Source organism: Equus przewalskii, chromosome 16 (assembly GCF_037783145.1).
Source record: "Equus przewalskii isolate Varuska chromosome 16, EquPr2, whole genome shotgun sequence".
NCBI lineage: Eukaryota > Metazoa > Chordata > Mammalia > Perissodactyla > Equidae > Equus > Equus przewalskii.
The window spans coordinates 24115453-24132452 of NC_091846.1; the positions used below are offsets into that span (position 1 = coordinate 24115453).

General features: G+C 42.4%; 1 protein-coding gene across 4 annotated transcripts in view; it reads right to left on the bottom strand.

Annotated features, from left to right (window-relative positions):
- The window catches only part of LRCH1 (leucine rich repeats and calponin homology domain containing 1), a 191906-nt gene that overhangs the window by 71645 nt on the left and 103261 nt on the right, over positions 1-17000 (bottom strand). For all 4 annotated transcript variants that reach the window (XM_070578282.1, XM_070578279.1, XM_070578280.1 and 1 more), the window contains exon 3: positions 9642-9768. In XM_070578282.1, the coding sequence (XP_070434383.1) occupies positions 9642-9768 (127 nt within the window). The remainder of the gene's footprint in view (positions 1-9641; positions 9769-17000) is intronic.

Here is a 17000-nt window from a genome sequence, read left to right on the forward strand (position 1 = left end):
GGTCAAGTCGTTAAATATCCCACATCACTGCCGAACCTGTAGAAACTCCCCCTTTCACTCCCCCTTTTAGAAGGCACCAAAGCCTGGTTTCAGAAATCGTTTGCACATTCACTCAGAGGAGATGCACTCACCATTGACCAATCCCCTGAGACCCCAGGCTCCAAGTAAGAGCCGGCTATACAGAACACAGGGCATCGCTGCCCTTGAACTGCATCTCATCTTAAAAGTCCCCAGGGCACCTGCCAAGCTGTCAAGGCCACGAGGGTGTAAATGAATATCACTTGATGAAGAGGAATGATATCGCTCCTGCTAACCGGAATGAAGCTGCAATTTATAAAGGTTGAGCTCACGCCACACAACCAGCCAGCCATCCTGTTCTGTACTCAGCTGGACGACAGTGGGGGGTGGCATGTGACGGGGTAGGAACACTAGGTGCTCAATGTCATCACCGCAAGGCTGGCTGTTGCTGCCTCGCTCTTGGCCCAGAAACGTCACACAAAATTTTATGAAAAACATCCCTAGAGTTAAAAACAAACAAACAAACAAAAACACCACAAGCACATGTGCAGAGACACAAAAGTCTAAGGAAGTAATTACAGAATTAGAAGGTCCAGCGATCTGTCTCGTCACTCCTAGCCCCTCACCGAGGCAGTGACCTACTCTGCCTTTCTGAATATACTTCCATACATGAGAAGTGAAAAGTGAAACGCCATGTTTTCCCAATTACTACAGCATTTGAGCTGGCACAGATGTCAAGAGCAAATCCTCTCAGTGAAAGCTTATCTTTCTTTGCCTTAACCAAGCTACAAATAACCAACAGGTACTGTTCCATTCTCTTTAAAAAGAGCCCTCACACAAAAGGACCGTAGGTAGGCTCTAGAAATATATTAGATTATTCTATTGGACTCACGACCATGCATAGTCATGTTGACGATGGTCAGGGGAGGGGTGTGGGGGAAGAATTAGAATTATTTTCCGTCTCTAGAGAGAATTTATGTCACTGACATCTAAAATAAGTTTTTGTAAGTTTGTGAGTGACAGCATGAGAAACACCCTTTTGTAGTTCATGGGAATCACAGATTTTTCAATGTGAAAATGACAATTTTCAGAAGTTTCAAGGACATAATTTTTAAAAGTCTCTCTCTTAAGAAAAGGCGGGGGGAGAGGGAAGCAAAAAGATAACACGTATTTTTATGCAGCATATTCACAGCATGAGCTCTCATGATGCGAAATTCAGCCTGATGCCATTTTTCTGTGTGTACTATATTCACCTGCTCTTGACTACTCCCTGGTTAGCCAGAAATTACAGTATGCTGTTTCCCTAAATATAAGGTAATTTTTTCCAACATATATTTCTAACAAAATGGCTTTATCAAAGATAAATTGCCCTCAGCTATATTTAAATACTTATTTACCAGTAGGGAAAACAGTTACCCAATTTACTTAAAAAAAAAAGAACTTTACAAAATGATAAAAACAAGTTTTTCCTTCTGACTCACAGGACAGAACATCTGTAGACAATTAGAAACACAAAGTCCAATTGTCCATTCACATTTAGAAGGGTATATGGTGAAGGTCAAATTGTTTTAATAGTTCTCTGCACTGCTGTCAGTTACTTCCTGTTCTGCCAAAATAATGGGGAAAAAATGCCCAGGCAGATCTAGCGTACAAGCAAGATAAAGATTTTTCACTATTGTGTAATCAATGTTGGTAGAAAATTGTGCAAAACTCCCTCCCAGCTATGGAACCTTGCCAAATTTTAAAGAGGTCATGAATTTCATCACAAAAATAAAACCCCAAAGGTAATTATGTTCTCCATTAGCTGGGGAATGGGGAGGAGGAGAGAGGGTAATAGTCCAGGTGTTCTGGGATAAGATATTACAGTTTCAGTACTGTAAGAGCAACATTCCTAGGATGGCCTGGTTCTCTAGAACATGTCTGTCCATAATTAGCCTAAGATAAGGTATGGCTTTCGTTGGAGTTCATTTAAAGTAGACATGATTTCGGAAAATAAATCTTCAAAATAAACAATACTAGTGGCTCACACTTCTGAAATGAGCGAGAATTTACCAAGCTGTGAATTCCAGACTCAGTGGCATCTTTGAATAGCCACATGAGTCCCTCCTGATTTGTCTACTTGCTTTAAGCTATGTCTTACACATGAATTATTCCAGGCTACTGTGAAACCAAATTACCATACATTTGGTGTTAAAATATTATAAATATACAGGTAGTCCAAAACAATCGTCATAAACATTTCACAAATAGTTAGTAATTCTATGCTTTTTGATACAGATGTGAATCTAATTCTTATCAGAACAACAAATACTCAAAGTCAAGTTTTTATGGACCAGCCAGTCTAATTTTGTCATTTAGATAAAAAACAAAATAGAGAATTCTAACTAGAACTCCAAATATGCGTATTTTTCACTGGTTTAATCAACTTGCTTTTAAGTAATCAAAAGAACAACTGTGGAAGTTAAGATTCTCATTTCTTCACAGCCCTTGCAGGCAATAAAGGAAGTCTCTAGAAGTGTTAAATGCACACTGGAGATTAACACATTTCTGTTGTTCAGTGCTAGTTGCTAACTTACCTTCAGAGTGCAATGATTACAAAGATTTAAAGCATCAGAGTAAATTCAGGGATTATTAAACTAGGCGATGCTCACTTTCAGAAAACAGCATTGTTAAAAAAGACTTGAAGTGTTTTTTAAGAAGTGACCTCTAATGAAAACCAACACAAATACAGTGCCAAGATGATTTTGGTGAGAGAAGATTTGCAGTAAGACCAGGCCACACCGTGGACCTGTATGTGCTGTTCTCAAAGCTACCTCGCTCTGACTCTCAGGTTTTCAACAACTTCGTGTGGTTAAACTAGGGCTTAAGTTGTATTTTTGTAATAAATCTAGCTCTTTATTTAGCTGGAGGAAATGCAAACATCCTGACAGAAAACACAAGCTATTAAACACTGGTCTCCCATTACGTGACCATGCCCTTTTTTCGAGTATGTCTTCTGTATGACTCACTGTGTAAGTTTAAGTAAATGTCTTAACCTCTCTGTGCCCATATAAAATGAAGAGGCAAGATTAAATAATTCTAATTTCCTTCCAAAATCAGGAAAATCCATCTACCACATCAGAAATAAGGAAGAGATTTTGTTTGAAATATAGATCTTAACTGAGTACTAATGTCAATTTTGATTTCTGAGCAATCAAAAACCTCAACGCCTATAGTAAGAACTTCTTTAGTGTGTGTGAGGAAGATTGGCCCTGAGCTAACATCTGTTGCCAATCTTCCTCTTTTTGCATGAGGAAGATTGCTGCTGAGCTAACATCTGTGCCAATCTTCCTCTAGTTTACGTGGGATGCCGCCACAGCATGGCTTGACCAGTGGGGCTAGGTCCGCGCCTGGGATCTGAACCTGTGAACCCTGGGCCGCTGAAGCAGAGCACACGAACTTAACCACTATGCCATTGGGCTGGCCCCATAAGAACTTTTTAAAATAAAAATCAATATGTTCATTTAAACCTGAAACTTTTTCAAACACCCTCTGGTTTGATAAATTATTACCTCTCAACACTTACTGAGCATCTCTTTCTGGTATAAAACTTTACTTCACACTCCTCCACATCTGCACAAACACCCCACCCCGTAAGAAAGGCAGAGACAGAAGCAACAAAGGAGCCTTGAACAAGCCATGGGTTTCCGATTGTCTCACAGAAACCAGAGGTGAGGAGCCATCTCCAGAGACCACGAATGGACAAATGCGTATGGCAGACACATGAATGGATGTCTCCACTCTACCCACCCCGGAGATTAGAATGCTAGGCCTGAAGATAAGGAAGAAGGGATTTCCCTCAGAAGCTGCCCAACACAGCCCATGTCTATAATCAGTCCCTGAATTCAAACTCTCCATACATCCAAACATTTCATGAAAAAAGGGTTAAAAATAGTGTGTCTAGTCAGGGCCAGGCAATACACCTTCCCATCAGTTATTACTTGAGTCAGGCTCTGTGAGATTTTTGGTTGTAAAAACAGGTTTCTGAACCAGTGCTATTGTGTTCTCTTACAAGAAGGTCATACCCGGAAGATGCAATTTTCATACACTGCATGAGCTGCATGAGGACAGCACGGAGAAAAACCAAATAAGAGACAGGCGACCTCTGGACCCCCGGCATGTCAGCATGCACAATCAACGAGAAGACCCCTAGATCTTTGGCAAATGCCCCATAAAAGGTTCTCAAATTTATTGTGTTCTAACTTAGTGTGTCTGTCTTCATAGACGTCAGTTAATTATAACGTGACATTCGCACAGTATCTCTTACCAACTATCAAACATACCTCATCCTTCAGGTGTGATTGACAGTTAGAGAACCATGTTTCCAAGAAGTCAGCATGGTTTAAATGAGTGAAATGAAGTTTAGTCAACACAAGAGAAGTCTACTGACGCTCCTGCCTGGCTGTGGTTCCTCAGGGAGCAAAGCTTCAGACAGACGCTGCCCACTTGGACCACACCCTATTTTCGTAACATTCTCCGATTCACTGTCAGCTGGTCATGGCCTGCCACGACTTTGGTGGGAAAACCACTTCAAGTAGAACCAGGCAGAAATCAGGGCCACTCTCCATGAGACACTTACAGCCTAGATGAGGACACATCAGCACAGCTGCACTGTGCTGCAGAAAGGGTGTGGGTTTTCATCAGACAAACCTGCTTTGCATCCCAGCTCCACCATTTCATAGCCCCACGGCTTTGAGTAATTCTGAAATTCAAACTTGTTTGTAAAATGTAGATATGATACCTCCCTTGCTGGGTTTTTGTCAAGAGTATATGAGGGGCCGGCTCCGTGGCCGAGTGGTTAAGTTTGTGCACACCACACATCAGGCCATGCTGTGGCGGCGTCCCACGAAGCACAGCTAGAAAGACTTACAACTAGGATATACAACTGTATACTGGGGCTTTGGGGAGAAAAAAAATTTTAAAAAGGGGAAGATTGGCAATAGATGTTAGCTCAGGGCGAATCTTCCTCACCAAGAAAGAAGAAAAAAATGCATGGGCTCTAAAAAAAAAAAAAGAGAGAGTCTATGAAATAATACATGTCGTGTACCTAGCAGAGTGCCTGGCATACAGTAGATGCTCAGTAAATGCCACTGCTTTGTTTCTTTCCCTGATAGAAAGAAGACACAGATACAAAGCAACATACTCAAGCAGCAACAGTTCTGAGGCAACAAGCCGTATAAAAGTAATTCAAAGTGGCCAAGGAGGTCAGAACATTCTGGATCATTCCCATCAGAAATGACCCTGGAGGGGCAGGCTCTGTGGAGCTAAGATTCCCTAAGTTCTCCTGCACCTGAAACAATGTGGAAATACATCCAAGGACAGCTCAGTCGGGCTTCTTCATGGAAGGAGGCACGACTGCTTTTCCATATTCCCAGCACAATCTCAATGGCTGGACAGGCCAATCAAGGAATAGGAATGCTTTTCGTTTTAAGAGTCTTAGGTAACCGTGACACATTTAAAAAGGTAAGATACTGTTTTCCAACTCCGATTCCTCTCAAAAATGAGCAAGGACGACTCCTTTCTTGTAGATGGCTACGGGGCTTTTGTTTTTTAAGCCAATGATGACTCTGGAATGCTCTGCTCATGCTTGGAAGAAAACAAGAGTTTACAAGTCAGTTTCGGGTGCTCTTGAGTCTAACGTGAAAGGTTTAAAAATATTTCTTCCAAAATAGTTCCACAATGCTCAGAGCCTAATCGGCGGAGAGAGTTTCTCAGCACTCAGGTGGCTTACCGGACGCTGAAGGCTTGGGGAGCGCCCAAATTTTTTAACAAGGTGGTTACCATGTAACCACAAAACAGAAGCCTCTCATGCAATTCTACAATGACTTCAGGCTCTCCGGGGAATTTTTTCCAACGGATCGCTAAAAATCCTCTGATAGGGTTACCTATAGCAACACTACTATTTTAAGCAAAAAGATCAAAGATAAATAAGAACAAATGGAAACTAATCTTTTTTTAGTCTGTGACCTTAAGCAAGGCCAGTCACCCCTTGTGTTTAAATAATGTCAGCTTACTAAATTTTTACCAACCTCACAAATAAATGCTTTCTACAAAGATCAAGCTTGCTCGTACACATGGGTCAGCAGAGCAGAAAGAACACAGGCTACAGCGCTGCCCCGGCCGCTGGGCTGGCCTCTAGCCACATGTGGCTACTGAGCATGAGGAATGTCGCTAGTCCAATCCGCCTGTGCTGTCAGTGTAAAATACACACTGGATTTTGAAGATCTGGTATGAAAAAAAGAAAATAAAATACCCTATTAATTTTATATTGCATACATGTTGATGTAATAATATTTTGGCTATCTTGGGTTAAAAAAATATTAAAATTAATTTCACTTGCTTCTTTTTTTTTTTAATGTGCTACCGGTACATTTAGAATCACATTTGCCGCCTGCATTATCTTCCCATCAGACTGCACTGAGCGAGGCTGTTTCAGCTTAGGTTACAAGTTAGCCTCTCCAGGGTGACCTTCCATATGTCACTCACCATCTCTCTGCCTTGAGTCTCTTCATTTGTAAGATGTCAAGAGCTTGGACTAGATGCCTTTTAAAACCTCGCTGGCTCTAACATTCTAAGACTCGAGGGTTTAACGGTCACTGCTGGTGGAGAAAAGACACAAGGACTAGCAGATGACAGTGCTGTAAATAAGGGGCAAGGCAGACTTCCCGAGAGCTGGGCTCTGCACAGGATGCCTAGGAAAGCTCAGGGCGCCCCTCATAACCACCCAGCAGCTCGTGTGTCCCAAGGCTGGAGACGGTGCTGTTCCACTTCTGCTGAATGCCAGCCGGCAGCTGACAAGGGTATTTGAGGAAAGCCCTGCTCTGGTGTGGGTCTGGCTCCTGGCCTCAGCACATATGCCACCTATTAACTGATGAGCAGATCTGTGGCTCGAGAAGCACAGCTGCTGGATGGCATGCTGTCGGCTTAAGCCCAGGGTGCAGTGGAACAGAAACACATTCCGGCTGCCAAAAGGTTCCAGAAGTCTGATCTCACCAGTGTGCCACCCATGGGAGGGAGCCCGAGAAGTGGAAACAAAACCAACTTGCTATTCATATTGTCTGCAAAGCCCAATCCAAATTTTAGCAAACCTGGATTTTGTGGCTTATCAGACTCACAAAAGAAGTATTTTTTTCTTAAGCATGTAAAGATCAGTTTCATCTGAAGAATTATTCTGTATTTTTTGCTTTGTTTTGTTTTCTGGAACCAGTTAAAATGGCACCTTCTGAATTAACTTGGACTGCAAGATAAAGTCATTCCCCCAACGTGGCACGGCACTTGGGAGTCCTCCTCGTCCATCCCAAGCCACCTTTCCAGGCCCACTTTCCACCATTTGACAGCAGCATTCCATTTTCAGCAAACATTTATTGGGTGACAGGCACTGGGATATGACAGCAAGTCAGACGCAGCTCCTGTCCTTAAGCAGCTTTCAAGGTGTGGGGGGAGCTGGCGTGGAGGATGGCAAGTGAGAAGACAAATGTGACTCCATGAAAACTCCGCGACAAGTACAGGGTGCTTGCCTCAGGAGCACTGACTCGGGCTGGAGGATCCGGGAAGGCTTGTTGGAGGAAATGAGATCTAACTTGGCTAAGAACCAACCCAGAGAAGAGGAGAAGGAAGAAACAGGCCATGTAGAAAGAGTGAGGTGTCCCAAAGTCCAGAAGTGAGGAGGAACAAGGTCCATTCCCAGAAGGCTGGAACTCAGAGACGGAAGGGACCAGGGGCAAGAGAAGAACCTGGAGCTGAAGCAGGGGCCTGACTGTGGGGGCCGTAAATGCCCTGTGAAGGAGTTGACGCGGGCTTAAATCTAAGGCAGCGGCCAGGGGAGGGAGCATCCAGCCCCATTCCACCTGGCCTCTGCAGGAGGGTTGTCTTGCCTTTGCATAAGCTGTCCCTTCTCTCTTGAATGCCTCCTCCATCACCGCCTTCTTTTTTCCATCAAGGAAATCCCACAAAGACTTCTGTAAAGGGCCTCTCAAAGGTCTCTTCCCCTCTAATGCCTTCCCAATTCCAAGACTGAATCAACCATTTGTTACCCCATGCACACGTGTCTTGTAATAGAGACTGTGCGGGTAGGGGGTGTCTGCCCAAATAAATATCCATCTTCTTTCAGAATTGCCCTCCTGGTGGCAGCCGAGCAGCCGCATCTAGGTAATGTGACTGTGTGCCTTGGGCATCAGTGGTTGTGTCAGGAGAGGACACCGGACCCAGATCTTGCCTCTCTTACTTAGAAACTGGGGCTGAGAGATGCTAGTAGGTCTCTGCTAAGTGCTTTAGCTGGAGGACATTTAAACTTGGGATCTGTGGGCTGGGCAACCTCTCCACTGTACAGAGAAGAACAGAAAGCTGAGCGAGAAAACAAACTGCTGTCATGGTTCTTGACAACTTCCCAGTGTCTTGTTCTAGTCACTCACGATCCCCCAGCAAATGTCCTGATGCTGAGTGATGGGAAGACCCCTGCATCCTTATAACCAATCCCAACTCTCAGTGTGACCTAGTTGGAACGGGTTTCAGATATCGCTATCACGTAAGTCCTGAAAAAGGCACCCTTTTTAAAACTCTAATGTCTTTACACAACAATTACTCATGTCTATACTAAGATCAAAGTTCATACACATATGACACGGGTGCTGTCACTTTCCTAGCCAATTCCCACTGCAGACACGACTAGGGGATCACAGCACCCTCTACCTGGGCCTCACAAGCCGTCACCGTGGTGTTCCAGGTGGCCGCAAAGAAATTAACCGGAGTTGGCACACAGGAGAAGAGGTATTGGCCACCTTTTCTAGACTGGAATCTACCTAAAGAAAGGTTCTGTGTCCTTTTCATGGTTGTAATCACAACATCCAGCTCTCTGCTTGACACAAGGTCGGAATGGAATAATGCTCGCTTGGAGAATAAATTATGACTATTCTATTTTAGCCTGATTGCTCATCCTTGTCTCTTCGTTCACCCATCTTGGCTCAATGGAAGTCTAGAAAGCATTCATTCTTTCCCATTCTAGAAACAAGGTAATTCAATTAGTAGTAAAAGAGCTGAAATAGAGCAGCGCATCCTGGCCTCCCGTACACACTTACAACCCATCTCTGCCCATCTACAACCCGTCCTTTCTTATCTCTGGGGATATGGCCACATTTTAATGTTACATCAATTTAGGGCAATGGTTACTAAAATCCTTACAGAATCAGAGCGTTCTGTTCCTCCCGACTTAATTATATGCATTCATAGAGTGTGGCCTACTAACTTATTTGTAGGCTATTTTGCCATTTTATCCATAATTTGTCACCAACTTATAAGCAGTCTGAAAAAAAAATGACCTAACTACCATACGTAACCTGTAAACCTCAGGAACTGTAAATCCTGTGAACGTCAGAAAGTATAAACTACAGGAAACCTGTAAATTTCAGGAACTCTGTGTGTCACAGCCAGGCCAAGATTACTCCTTTCCTTACATAACGCCTTTATCAATGCCTCCCACAACGTTGGCTCCTCCTCGTCCAACTGTAGCAAAAAGTCTCTCTGACCACCTTGATAAGCTATGATTAGTAAACAAACAAAAAAGAGCGAGTTAAAAATCAGTAACATACCAGCTCCATTAACTGTTTGAGCTGACCTATCTCTTCTGGCAGCGATCCAAGTTTGTTGTTACTTGCGATTAGGACTTTGAGAGGCAGACCACACAGGCAGGCGGGCAGGGCGGACAGCTGATTTCGACTGCAAAGACAATACAACAGGAACATGCGTAAACACACCGGCCACTTCATACTGTTCGCGAACATGTTTTTCACAAGCAGAGAGAAAGCAGTGATCTGAGAAGACATTTTACAAATACAGAAAGCCCAATAAAGTTTCTCTATATGTAATAACTCAAATCCCCAGTATATAAGAAAATAAAATATATTTAAAAAATAGAGAGTCATAGGCAGTTTGAGGGAAACTCCCAGCACAAGGGACTCCTCATCAAGCCCCCTGTAGAAGCTGAGCCCTGGGCCAGCCAGGAGGCAGAGGGGCAGCCCCAATAGCAATGGGCTGCTGGTACCAACTGTTCTCCTGCAATGTGAGCAGGAAACTAAGTGAGGACCAAAGCAAGCAGCGCTGTGAAGGCCTCGTCTCGTCCATTTTAGTAGTGGTGGGGAAGATCATTTTGTTGCAACTCAGAAAACCACCGGGCCGATTTCCAACGTTTTGACTCAGCTTCCTCTTATTAAAGTGAGAGCTGCTGTGGTTAAAGTCTATTTGGGTATCTGTGAGAGAGCTAATTAAAAGAAACAAATAAAGTTGGCCTTCTGGCAAAAACGAAGCTGGAGCCCGGAGGGGTTCAGTTTTGCAGTGTGGCCAGAAAAGTCTGAGTCCAGGTCTCACCTGGGCTCTGCACGAAGAGGTTCAGAAGTCTTTGAACCTCCTGTCATCAAGGCTCAGTTTTCTGAGAGACGGGAAAATATCGCATTAATGAAATCTATGAAGCATCCATATGGATATGTCCTCCCTCCCAAGGAGCCCTTTTCCTGCAATCAAGTAAGGAGACAGATGGTTTTCGGTTTCCTTTGATTTCCTGGCCATTCCACTGATGAAGCCAACAACCAGGCAGTGAAATTTCTAAAAATCTGTATGTCATGTTATTTGCAACTATTTAGAACTTTTTGGGTATGTGCACACATGCATGAAGCTTCAGAGGTTGTGGTACTGTGTACTTGTATTTATAGGCACACACATATCTGTGTACGTGACAGGGAGGGATAGACAGACTGGAAACACACCAAAAAGTTATCAGTGGTCATTTTGGGGAGAGTAGGTACAGTGAGTGCTTTTTATTTTGTTTACTATACTTCGCTGAATATTCCAAAATTCCTACACAGTGTTTTTATAATTAGGAAATAAATACCACTATAAAAAGAATTCATCTGGATAATGATTACATGGGTGCTTCTATTTGTGAAAACGCCTTGAGATGTACACTTATGACCTGTGCCCTTTTTTCTGTGTAGGTTATAGTTTAATGAAAGATTTTACTCCTCCACTCCCCCACAGGAGGGGGCGGGCCTCTGGCTAGCCAAAGGGCATCTCTAGCTAATAGGCTAAGAAAAAGCAGGTGTTGTGATCAGGAAAGAACCTTTCTAATGTGGGTAGCTCCCCTGTAACCACCCTGACATCGATCCTGCTGCAGGTACCCACTACCTGGTGACTAGGTTTTAGCAAGAAAAGATACGGCCATGTCTTCTCCCCATTGCCCAGGTCCACAAAGAAAGTGACTTTCAGAAAGAGGCAGCAGGAGGAGAGAGCTTTCTGTAAGAGGGAAGGAGGGAGGAGGCTGAGAGCCCTACAGGAGGTTCCCGGCACAGGAAGGGTCAGCTGGCTCTTCACTCCCCCTGGTTAGGGTGACACGCAAGACAGGGGAGATGGGCTTGCCCTGGCACTCTCTCCTGATCTCTGGGAGCAGCAGAAGGGGGACTAGGGCTGCCAGCCTGTCCTTCTGTCCCCTCACATCCCTCCCGCTACTCTGTCTCACCCTCAGGAGCCCAGAGGGGCTCTTCGGGCAGGATGAGAGCCTTCCTGGTGCCCTGCTGGGAGAGCTTTCTTCAAGCTCCAACAAAGGCTCCTTAAGAGCTGGTCCTGTGGCATAGTGGTTAAGTTCGCACACTCTACTTTGGTGGCCCGGGGTTTGCAGGTTCAGATCCCAGGGACGGACCTACACATTGCTCATCAAGCCATGCTGAGGCGGCATCCCACATACAAAATAGAGGAAGACTAACAGAGATGTTGGCTCAGGGCTAATCTTCCTCACCGAACAAAAGAAAAAAAGAAGGCCCCTTAGACACTACCTCCAGAAAAGAGAACTACGTATTAAAAGGAGGCAAGTAAATAATTTGGAATGTAATTTGTGGTTATAAAATATTTATTAATATCTAACTTCATAAGGTGAGGATTGGTAAATTAAAATGTTAATAAGGCAATTCTATTATATTGGAGCCATATTTAAACTTCCTTTTAATGAGAAGATTAAGGGGACAAAGATTTAGTATTTTCTGAAATTTCTACATTCCTATCTTTCACAGAATTAACAATCACTGTTGGAGAGCTTTCCTGTGTTTCTTCGAGTAGAAACTCAGATCTAAATGACCCCCAGCCTCACAGCCTTAATGCAGGCATCAAATCAGATTAGCAGAGGCTGAATTGGGAGAGCCATTTACCCCACACTTAAGCAATGCCACGGAGGCTCTGCTCATTCAGAAGCATGCGAGTATTTGAGACCAAACGGGATTATTCACACTGGGATTCTTCCAGACTGGGTACGAATTTAGAATAAAATAAAATTTAAGCTTGTGAAAGCATTTATGGTTTCTTTGATGGTGATGCATGCTTTTTATGCTAAAAGTTGCTGGTGGAACAGCCTATTTATTTATGCCTTCTGAAATCCTCTATTTAATGTAGTTAATCACCTGTAGACAATCCAGGATACCCAGTCTTTAGTCATATACAGCATGCCAGAGACGCGGGGCTCATTTCTTTCACTTCATCCATCCATTCTCTCAGCCTGGCTTCATATGTTTTATCACAGGATGTTCCTGTATTACTTGTAATTTCCCCAAAGAAAAAGGAAATACACATGCACACAAAAACCCATTAGCGCTCCAGCAAATATTTATAAAGGAGAGGAGAAACTGCATACCCTCTAATCCGATCCCCACTAAAGACTACATCAGCAGCCCGAGCTTTTTGAAACCACTCATCTGGCAGCAATTTTTCTCAAGCAAATCAGTGCCCCAGGCAGCAATCCACTATCCTGCCCCCCACTTGTCTCCTGCAGGCCTCCGTGCTATAAACAGGCCCTTCGAGAGAAGCGTGTTTAAAAATAAGACATAGAGTATCTGATAAGGTAAAGGCCAACATTTATTTTCAAATGTGGCCTGTGAGCCACATCTGAAAGCAAAATTTTTTTTAAAAAAAAAATGTTTTTTCAAACTCACTCATTACAAAAGAGTAAATTAGTGGGGGAAAAGGGCCACTCATTCAGAAGTAGAAATTATGGATTCATGGTGGCCTGAGCCTTCCTGCCATCACAGAGCCGAGCCTGCCCAGCACCTCATGTCACTCTCCCTGCCCAGTCTGGGTTGAGGACGGCACGAGGAAGAGTGAGGAGGTGTTACTAGTTCCTTTTATTGCTAATGCTGCTTCTTCCATCTTTCTCAGTTGAATGTCTCCCACTAGACTTATGGTTTATTTCCTTGTTTCAAGATGAAACAACAATCCGAACATTTTTGATAGTCTAAGTTTGCAGGATAAATTTCTAAGTTCAAGTACCACTATCCCTCACTTAACATAATTCCTAAATGAAGGAATTCACAAACCAATCACTTCTGTGTGGTTTTACCTTTTAGAGACTTATTTTAATGTATTTTGACTATGGCACTTATGAATATCCATGTTTTCAGACTTAATGCTGGTATTTGACATTATTTGACATCGGTTTATCAGAAAGTTATTTTCCTTAAAGTATGTGACAATAAAACATGCTAAAGTCTTACATGTGACTTTATTATCAGGGCATCATTTATATTTTGTTAATTCTACTGGAATATAACTTTTTTTAGTATATGGGTTCACTTATTAATAGAACATAGAATTCACTTAGAAAATAAGTTATAGAAAGACTCCTATAACAGATGCACCTAATTGATCAGTACAAAGGTCACCAACTGTGGAATTAGAAGACCTGAGTTCAAATCTCATCTCTCCCACAAATCGTCTATATGATTTTAGGTAAGTCATTTAAGCTCTCTGGCTCTGTTGTCTATAAAACATAGGTAATAATACCTGATAGGTAGTATTACGATACATGAGATTATAGACGCAAAAGTGCTTAGCCCAACACTAAATCTAAATACAAACATTAACCCTACCCAGCCACTAATGTGGCAAAGCACTGGGGAGGTGACCAGAAAGAGCATATGTGTGCTTGGCTAGGCTTTAGTTATTTATTTTATTTCCTAATTGCTAAAACTTCAGCCACTTTTAAAATATAGTTTCATGCTTCATTCGTTGAAAACGTATACCAACAAAAAATAAAGATGACCACTCGGAGGCATGCTGAGAAGAACCAGGCTGGGCTATAAATTCAGGCCCAAACAAACCAAGTAATTATTTCCAATCTGGAGGCTCAGGACTAGGGCATATAATCACATGAATGACTTTTTTCTCTCCCATCTTCTGGGAAAAGATGAATACCTGGGGATCACCATCTCCATTTACTAGTTGGTTTCCAAAGAGTAACAGAAATAACGATGCGAAATCATTAACCATCACAAACCTATTAAGAAAATGTCACAGCGTGCATCTAAAGGGCCACTGAGAAAGCAGGGCAGGTTTCACGGTGTGAACAGCCCATGCTCACCCTGTTGTGCGTCTCTGCCAGGGAAGGGACCGAACAAGCATGCAGTAGTTACTGTTACTGCCTGTTTGGGCGGCCCTGTCCGTGCTTAGTGCGTGACCTCCTATAAATAGTTATTGTACTTTAGCCAAGCAAGTTTCCTTTTTCACAGGATATCTCACCTAATTTTGTTTTCATGGGTTTTTTTGTTTTTTCGTCTTTTTTTTTTTTTGAGTACCATGTTCGCCTTTCATTCAAGGCAGAGTAACTTTTTTTCTGTTTTGCATACGACGCTTGCCTGTTAATTGTCTTCATGCACACACAACAACAATATCCGTAAAGAACCATTTCCTTTTTCCTGCATGGTCCGTTCTGAAAAGCCCACCAGGGCAAAATCTCTCAGGCTCACTTCCTCTAATGACTGAGGACTTCCCCTTGGTTGCCAGCCCTCCCCCTGCATCCCCGCCATCATCGTATGTCTGAGACAGTTACCAACAACAAGATCATTGCTTTCAGTTGCCTGCTGATATTTTGGTCGACTTTAATTTTATAAATATAAAAATTATAAATATAACTTTAATAATATTTTACATGAAATTTTTAATCTTGATTGAGATTATCTATATGCCAAAAATCTGAGAGTCCATGTTTAAATCTAACTTTGAAAGCAGTTATGCCTCCCACAACTTGAATATGACAATCTTTTGGAAACTTAAAATGTTTCAAAAGTAGAAACAGGGAATCATCATTTCAACTGAATCTTGAACCGGTTCTTGAACACTATACCCGTCATTTCGCACTCTATAGATGGAAAGGCCATATTTTGAGAAGGTAAAGGGTCAACTTTGGAAAAGAGAACTAAAAGAAAAGCAAGAAGCAAAAAGTGAGTGTCTACAGCAGAATTCAGGCAAATTGCTGCACCAGCCCTTTCACTGTGCATTTCCCTGTGCATACCTGCACCATATTTGGCTACTGTAACGGAACTGGTTTCCCACAATAACAGCCTATCAGTCTCCTCTTGAGTATAAATAAACCCTTGCTTAAAATATTTCATTTTTTACACCCGTAACCGTCAGCAACCACCACTAGCAACGTCTGTAATTAGATTTCAAAGTGTGGTTATTGATAACTCACCCCTTCTCAGCTATTTCTTCTCCTTTTTTTCTAAGAGCTTTTCAATTCTAAAAGGACAAAGCTCTAAAAAGTATTACATTTAGTTTCCTCTATAATATTTATTATGCCCTTCTTTCGTTCTAAAAAGGAGCTAAATGTTCAAAATCAAGGAAGTGTTGGATGTTCAAAGAGAACTCAATATCTGATACTAGCAAGAATATTAATCTGCCAAACACCTTCTGAGGCAACAATGTAGATTTGGGATTTCAAGTATTAAGACTGCAGAGGCCTGAGCTCTATGTCCTAAAAAATACCACTGGGCAAAACACTGTTGCTGGCAACAGAGAAACCATCACTAAATGGTAGGAACCATGTATTGACACAGAAGATAGTCCCCCCACTTTGTGGAGCCATGTTCCAGGTAGAATGGACACTAACTTCCTGTTATCAGGAAGGTGTGCGTACCTAACTGCCTTCTCCTCTTGCACTCTCCCAAAGGCAGGAAAACATATATTTTTTACTTTAATATTTTTTTCTCCAACAAAAAAGAAAGGGATATTGGTACTGACTTCAATGAGGACAGGCTGCTCAGATCAAGCTTTACCCAGGAACACTGAGTTAATAAAAGAAATTCATACTAAAAATTAGGATGCCTGAACATTACTATTTATCATATGAAGACATGTGTCTTTCCATCTATTTCTAGGAATTTTTGAATGTGTAATATAAATTGACATGCATGAATACAAGTTTATGTACATCTCTTTTTTTTTTTTTGTGAGGAAGATTAGCCCTGAGCTAACATCTGCCACCAATCCTCTTCTTTTTGCTGAGGAAGATTGGCCCTGAGCTAACATCCATGCTGATCTTCCTCTAGTTTATATATGGGACGCCTGCTACAGCATGGCTTGATAAGTGGCACATAGGTCTGCACCCAGGATCCGAACTCGCAAACCCTGGGCCATGGAAGCAGAACGTCCAAACTTAACCACTGCACCACCAGGCTGGCCCCATGCACATCTCTTTTTCCCACTTATCCTTCCAAGGAAGTGAGTCTTGAGAGAGCTCCTATCATGTAACTTGGCCACCACTAGTAACTCGGCTCCACTTAACCGCTCTAACACTTTTACGAATCAATAGCATATCCTCTTTCTATCAAATACTATAAAATCCACTTACTTTACCCAAACGCTAGATCTTTTGCCACTATTTTTCTTAAGCCATACTGCAATTTGTATGACACAGCACGCCACAAAACGTGATTCAACCATTCAACAAACATTTCTCGGGTAGTTATTACATATAAGGCACTGTGCTAGGCACTTGGACAACTATCACAACAATATTCACAACAATCCTGTAACATAAGCATTAAACCTCCTACTTTTCAGATACTGAAATTGACATTGTTCAGAGAATTTAAATCACTTTAAATTGCCTGGCTAGTGAATTGCTCTGTGCTAAGGTT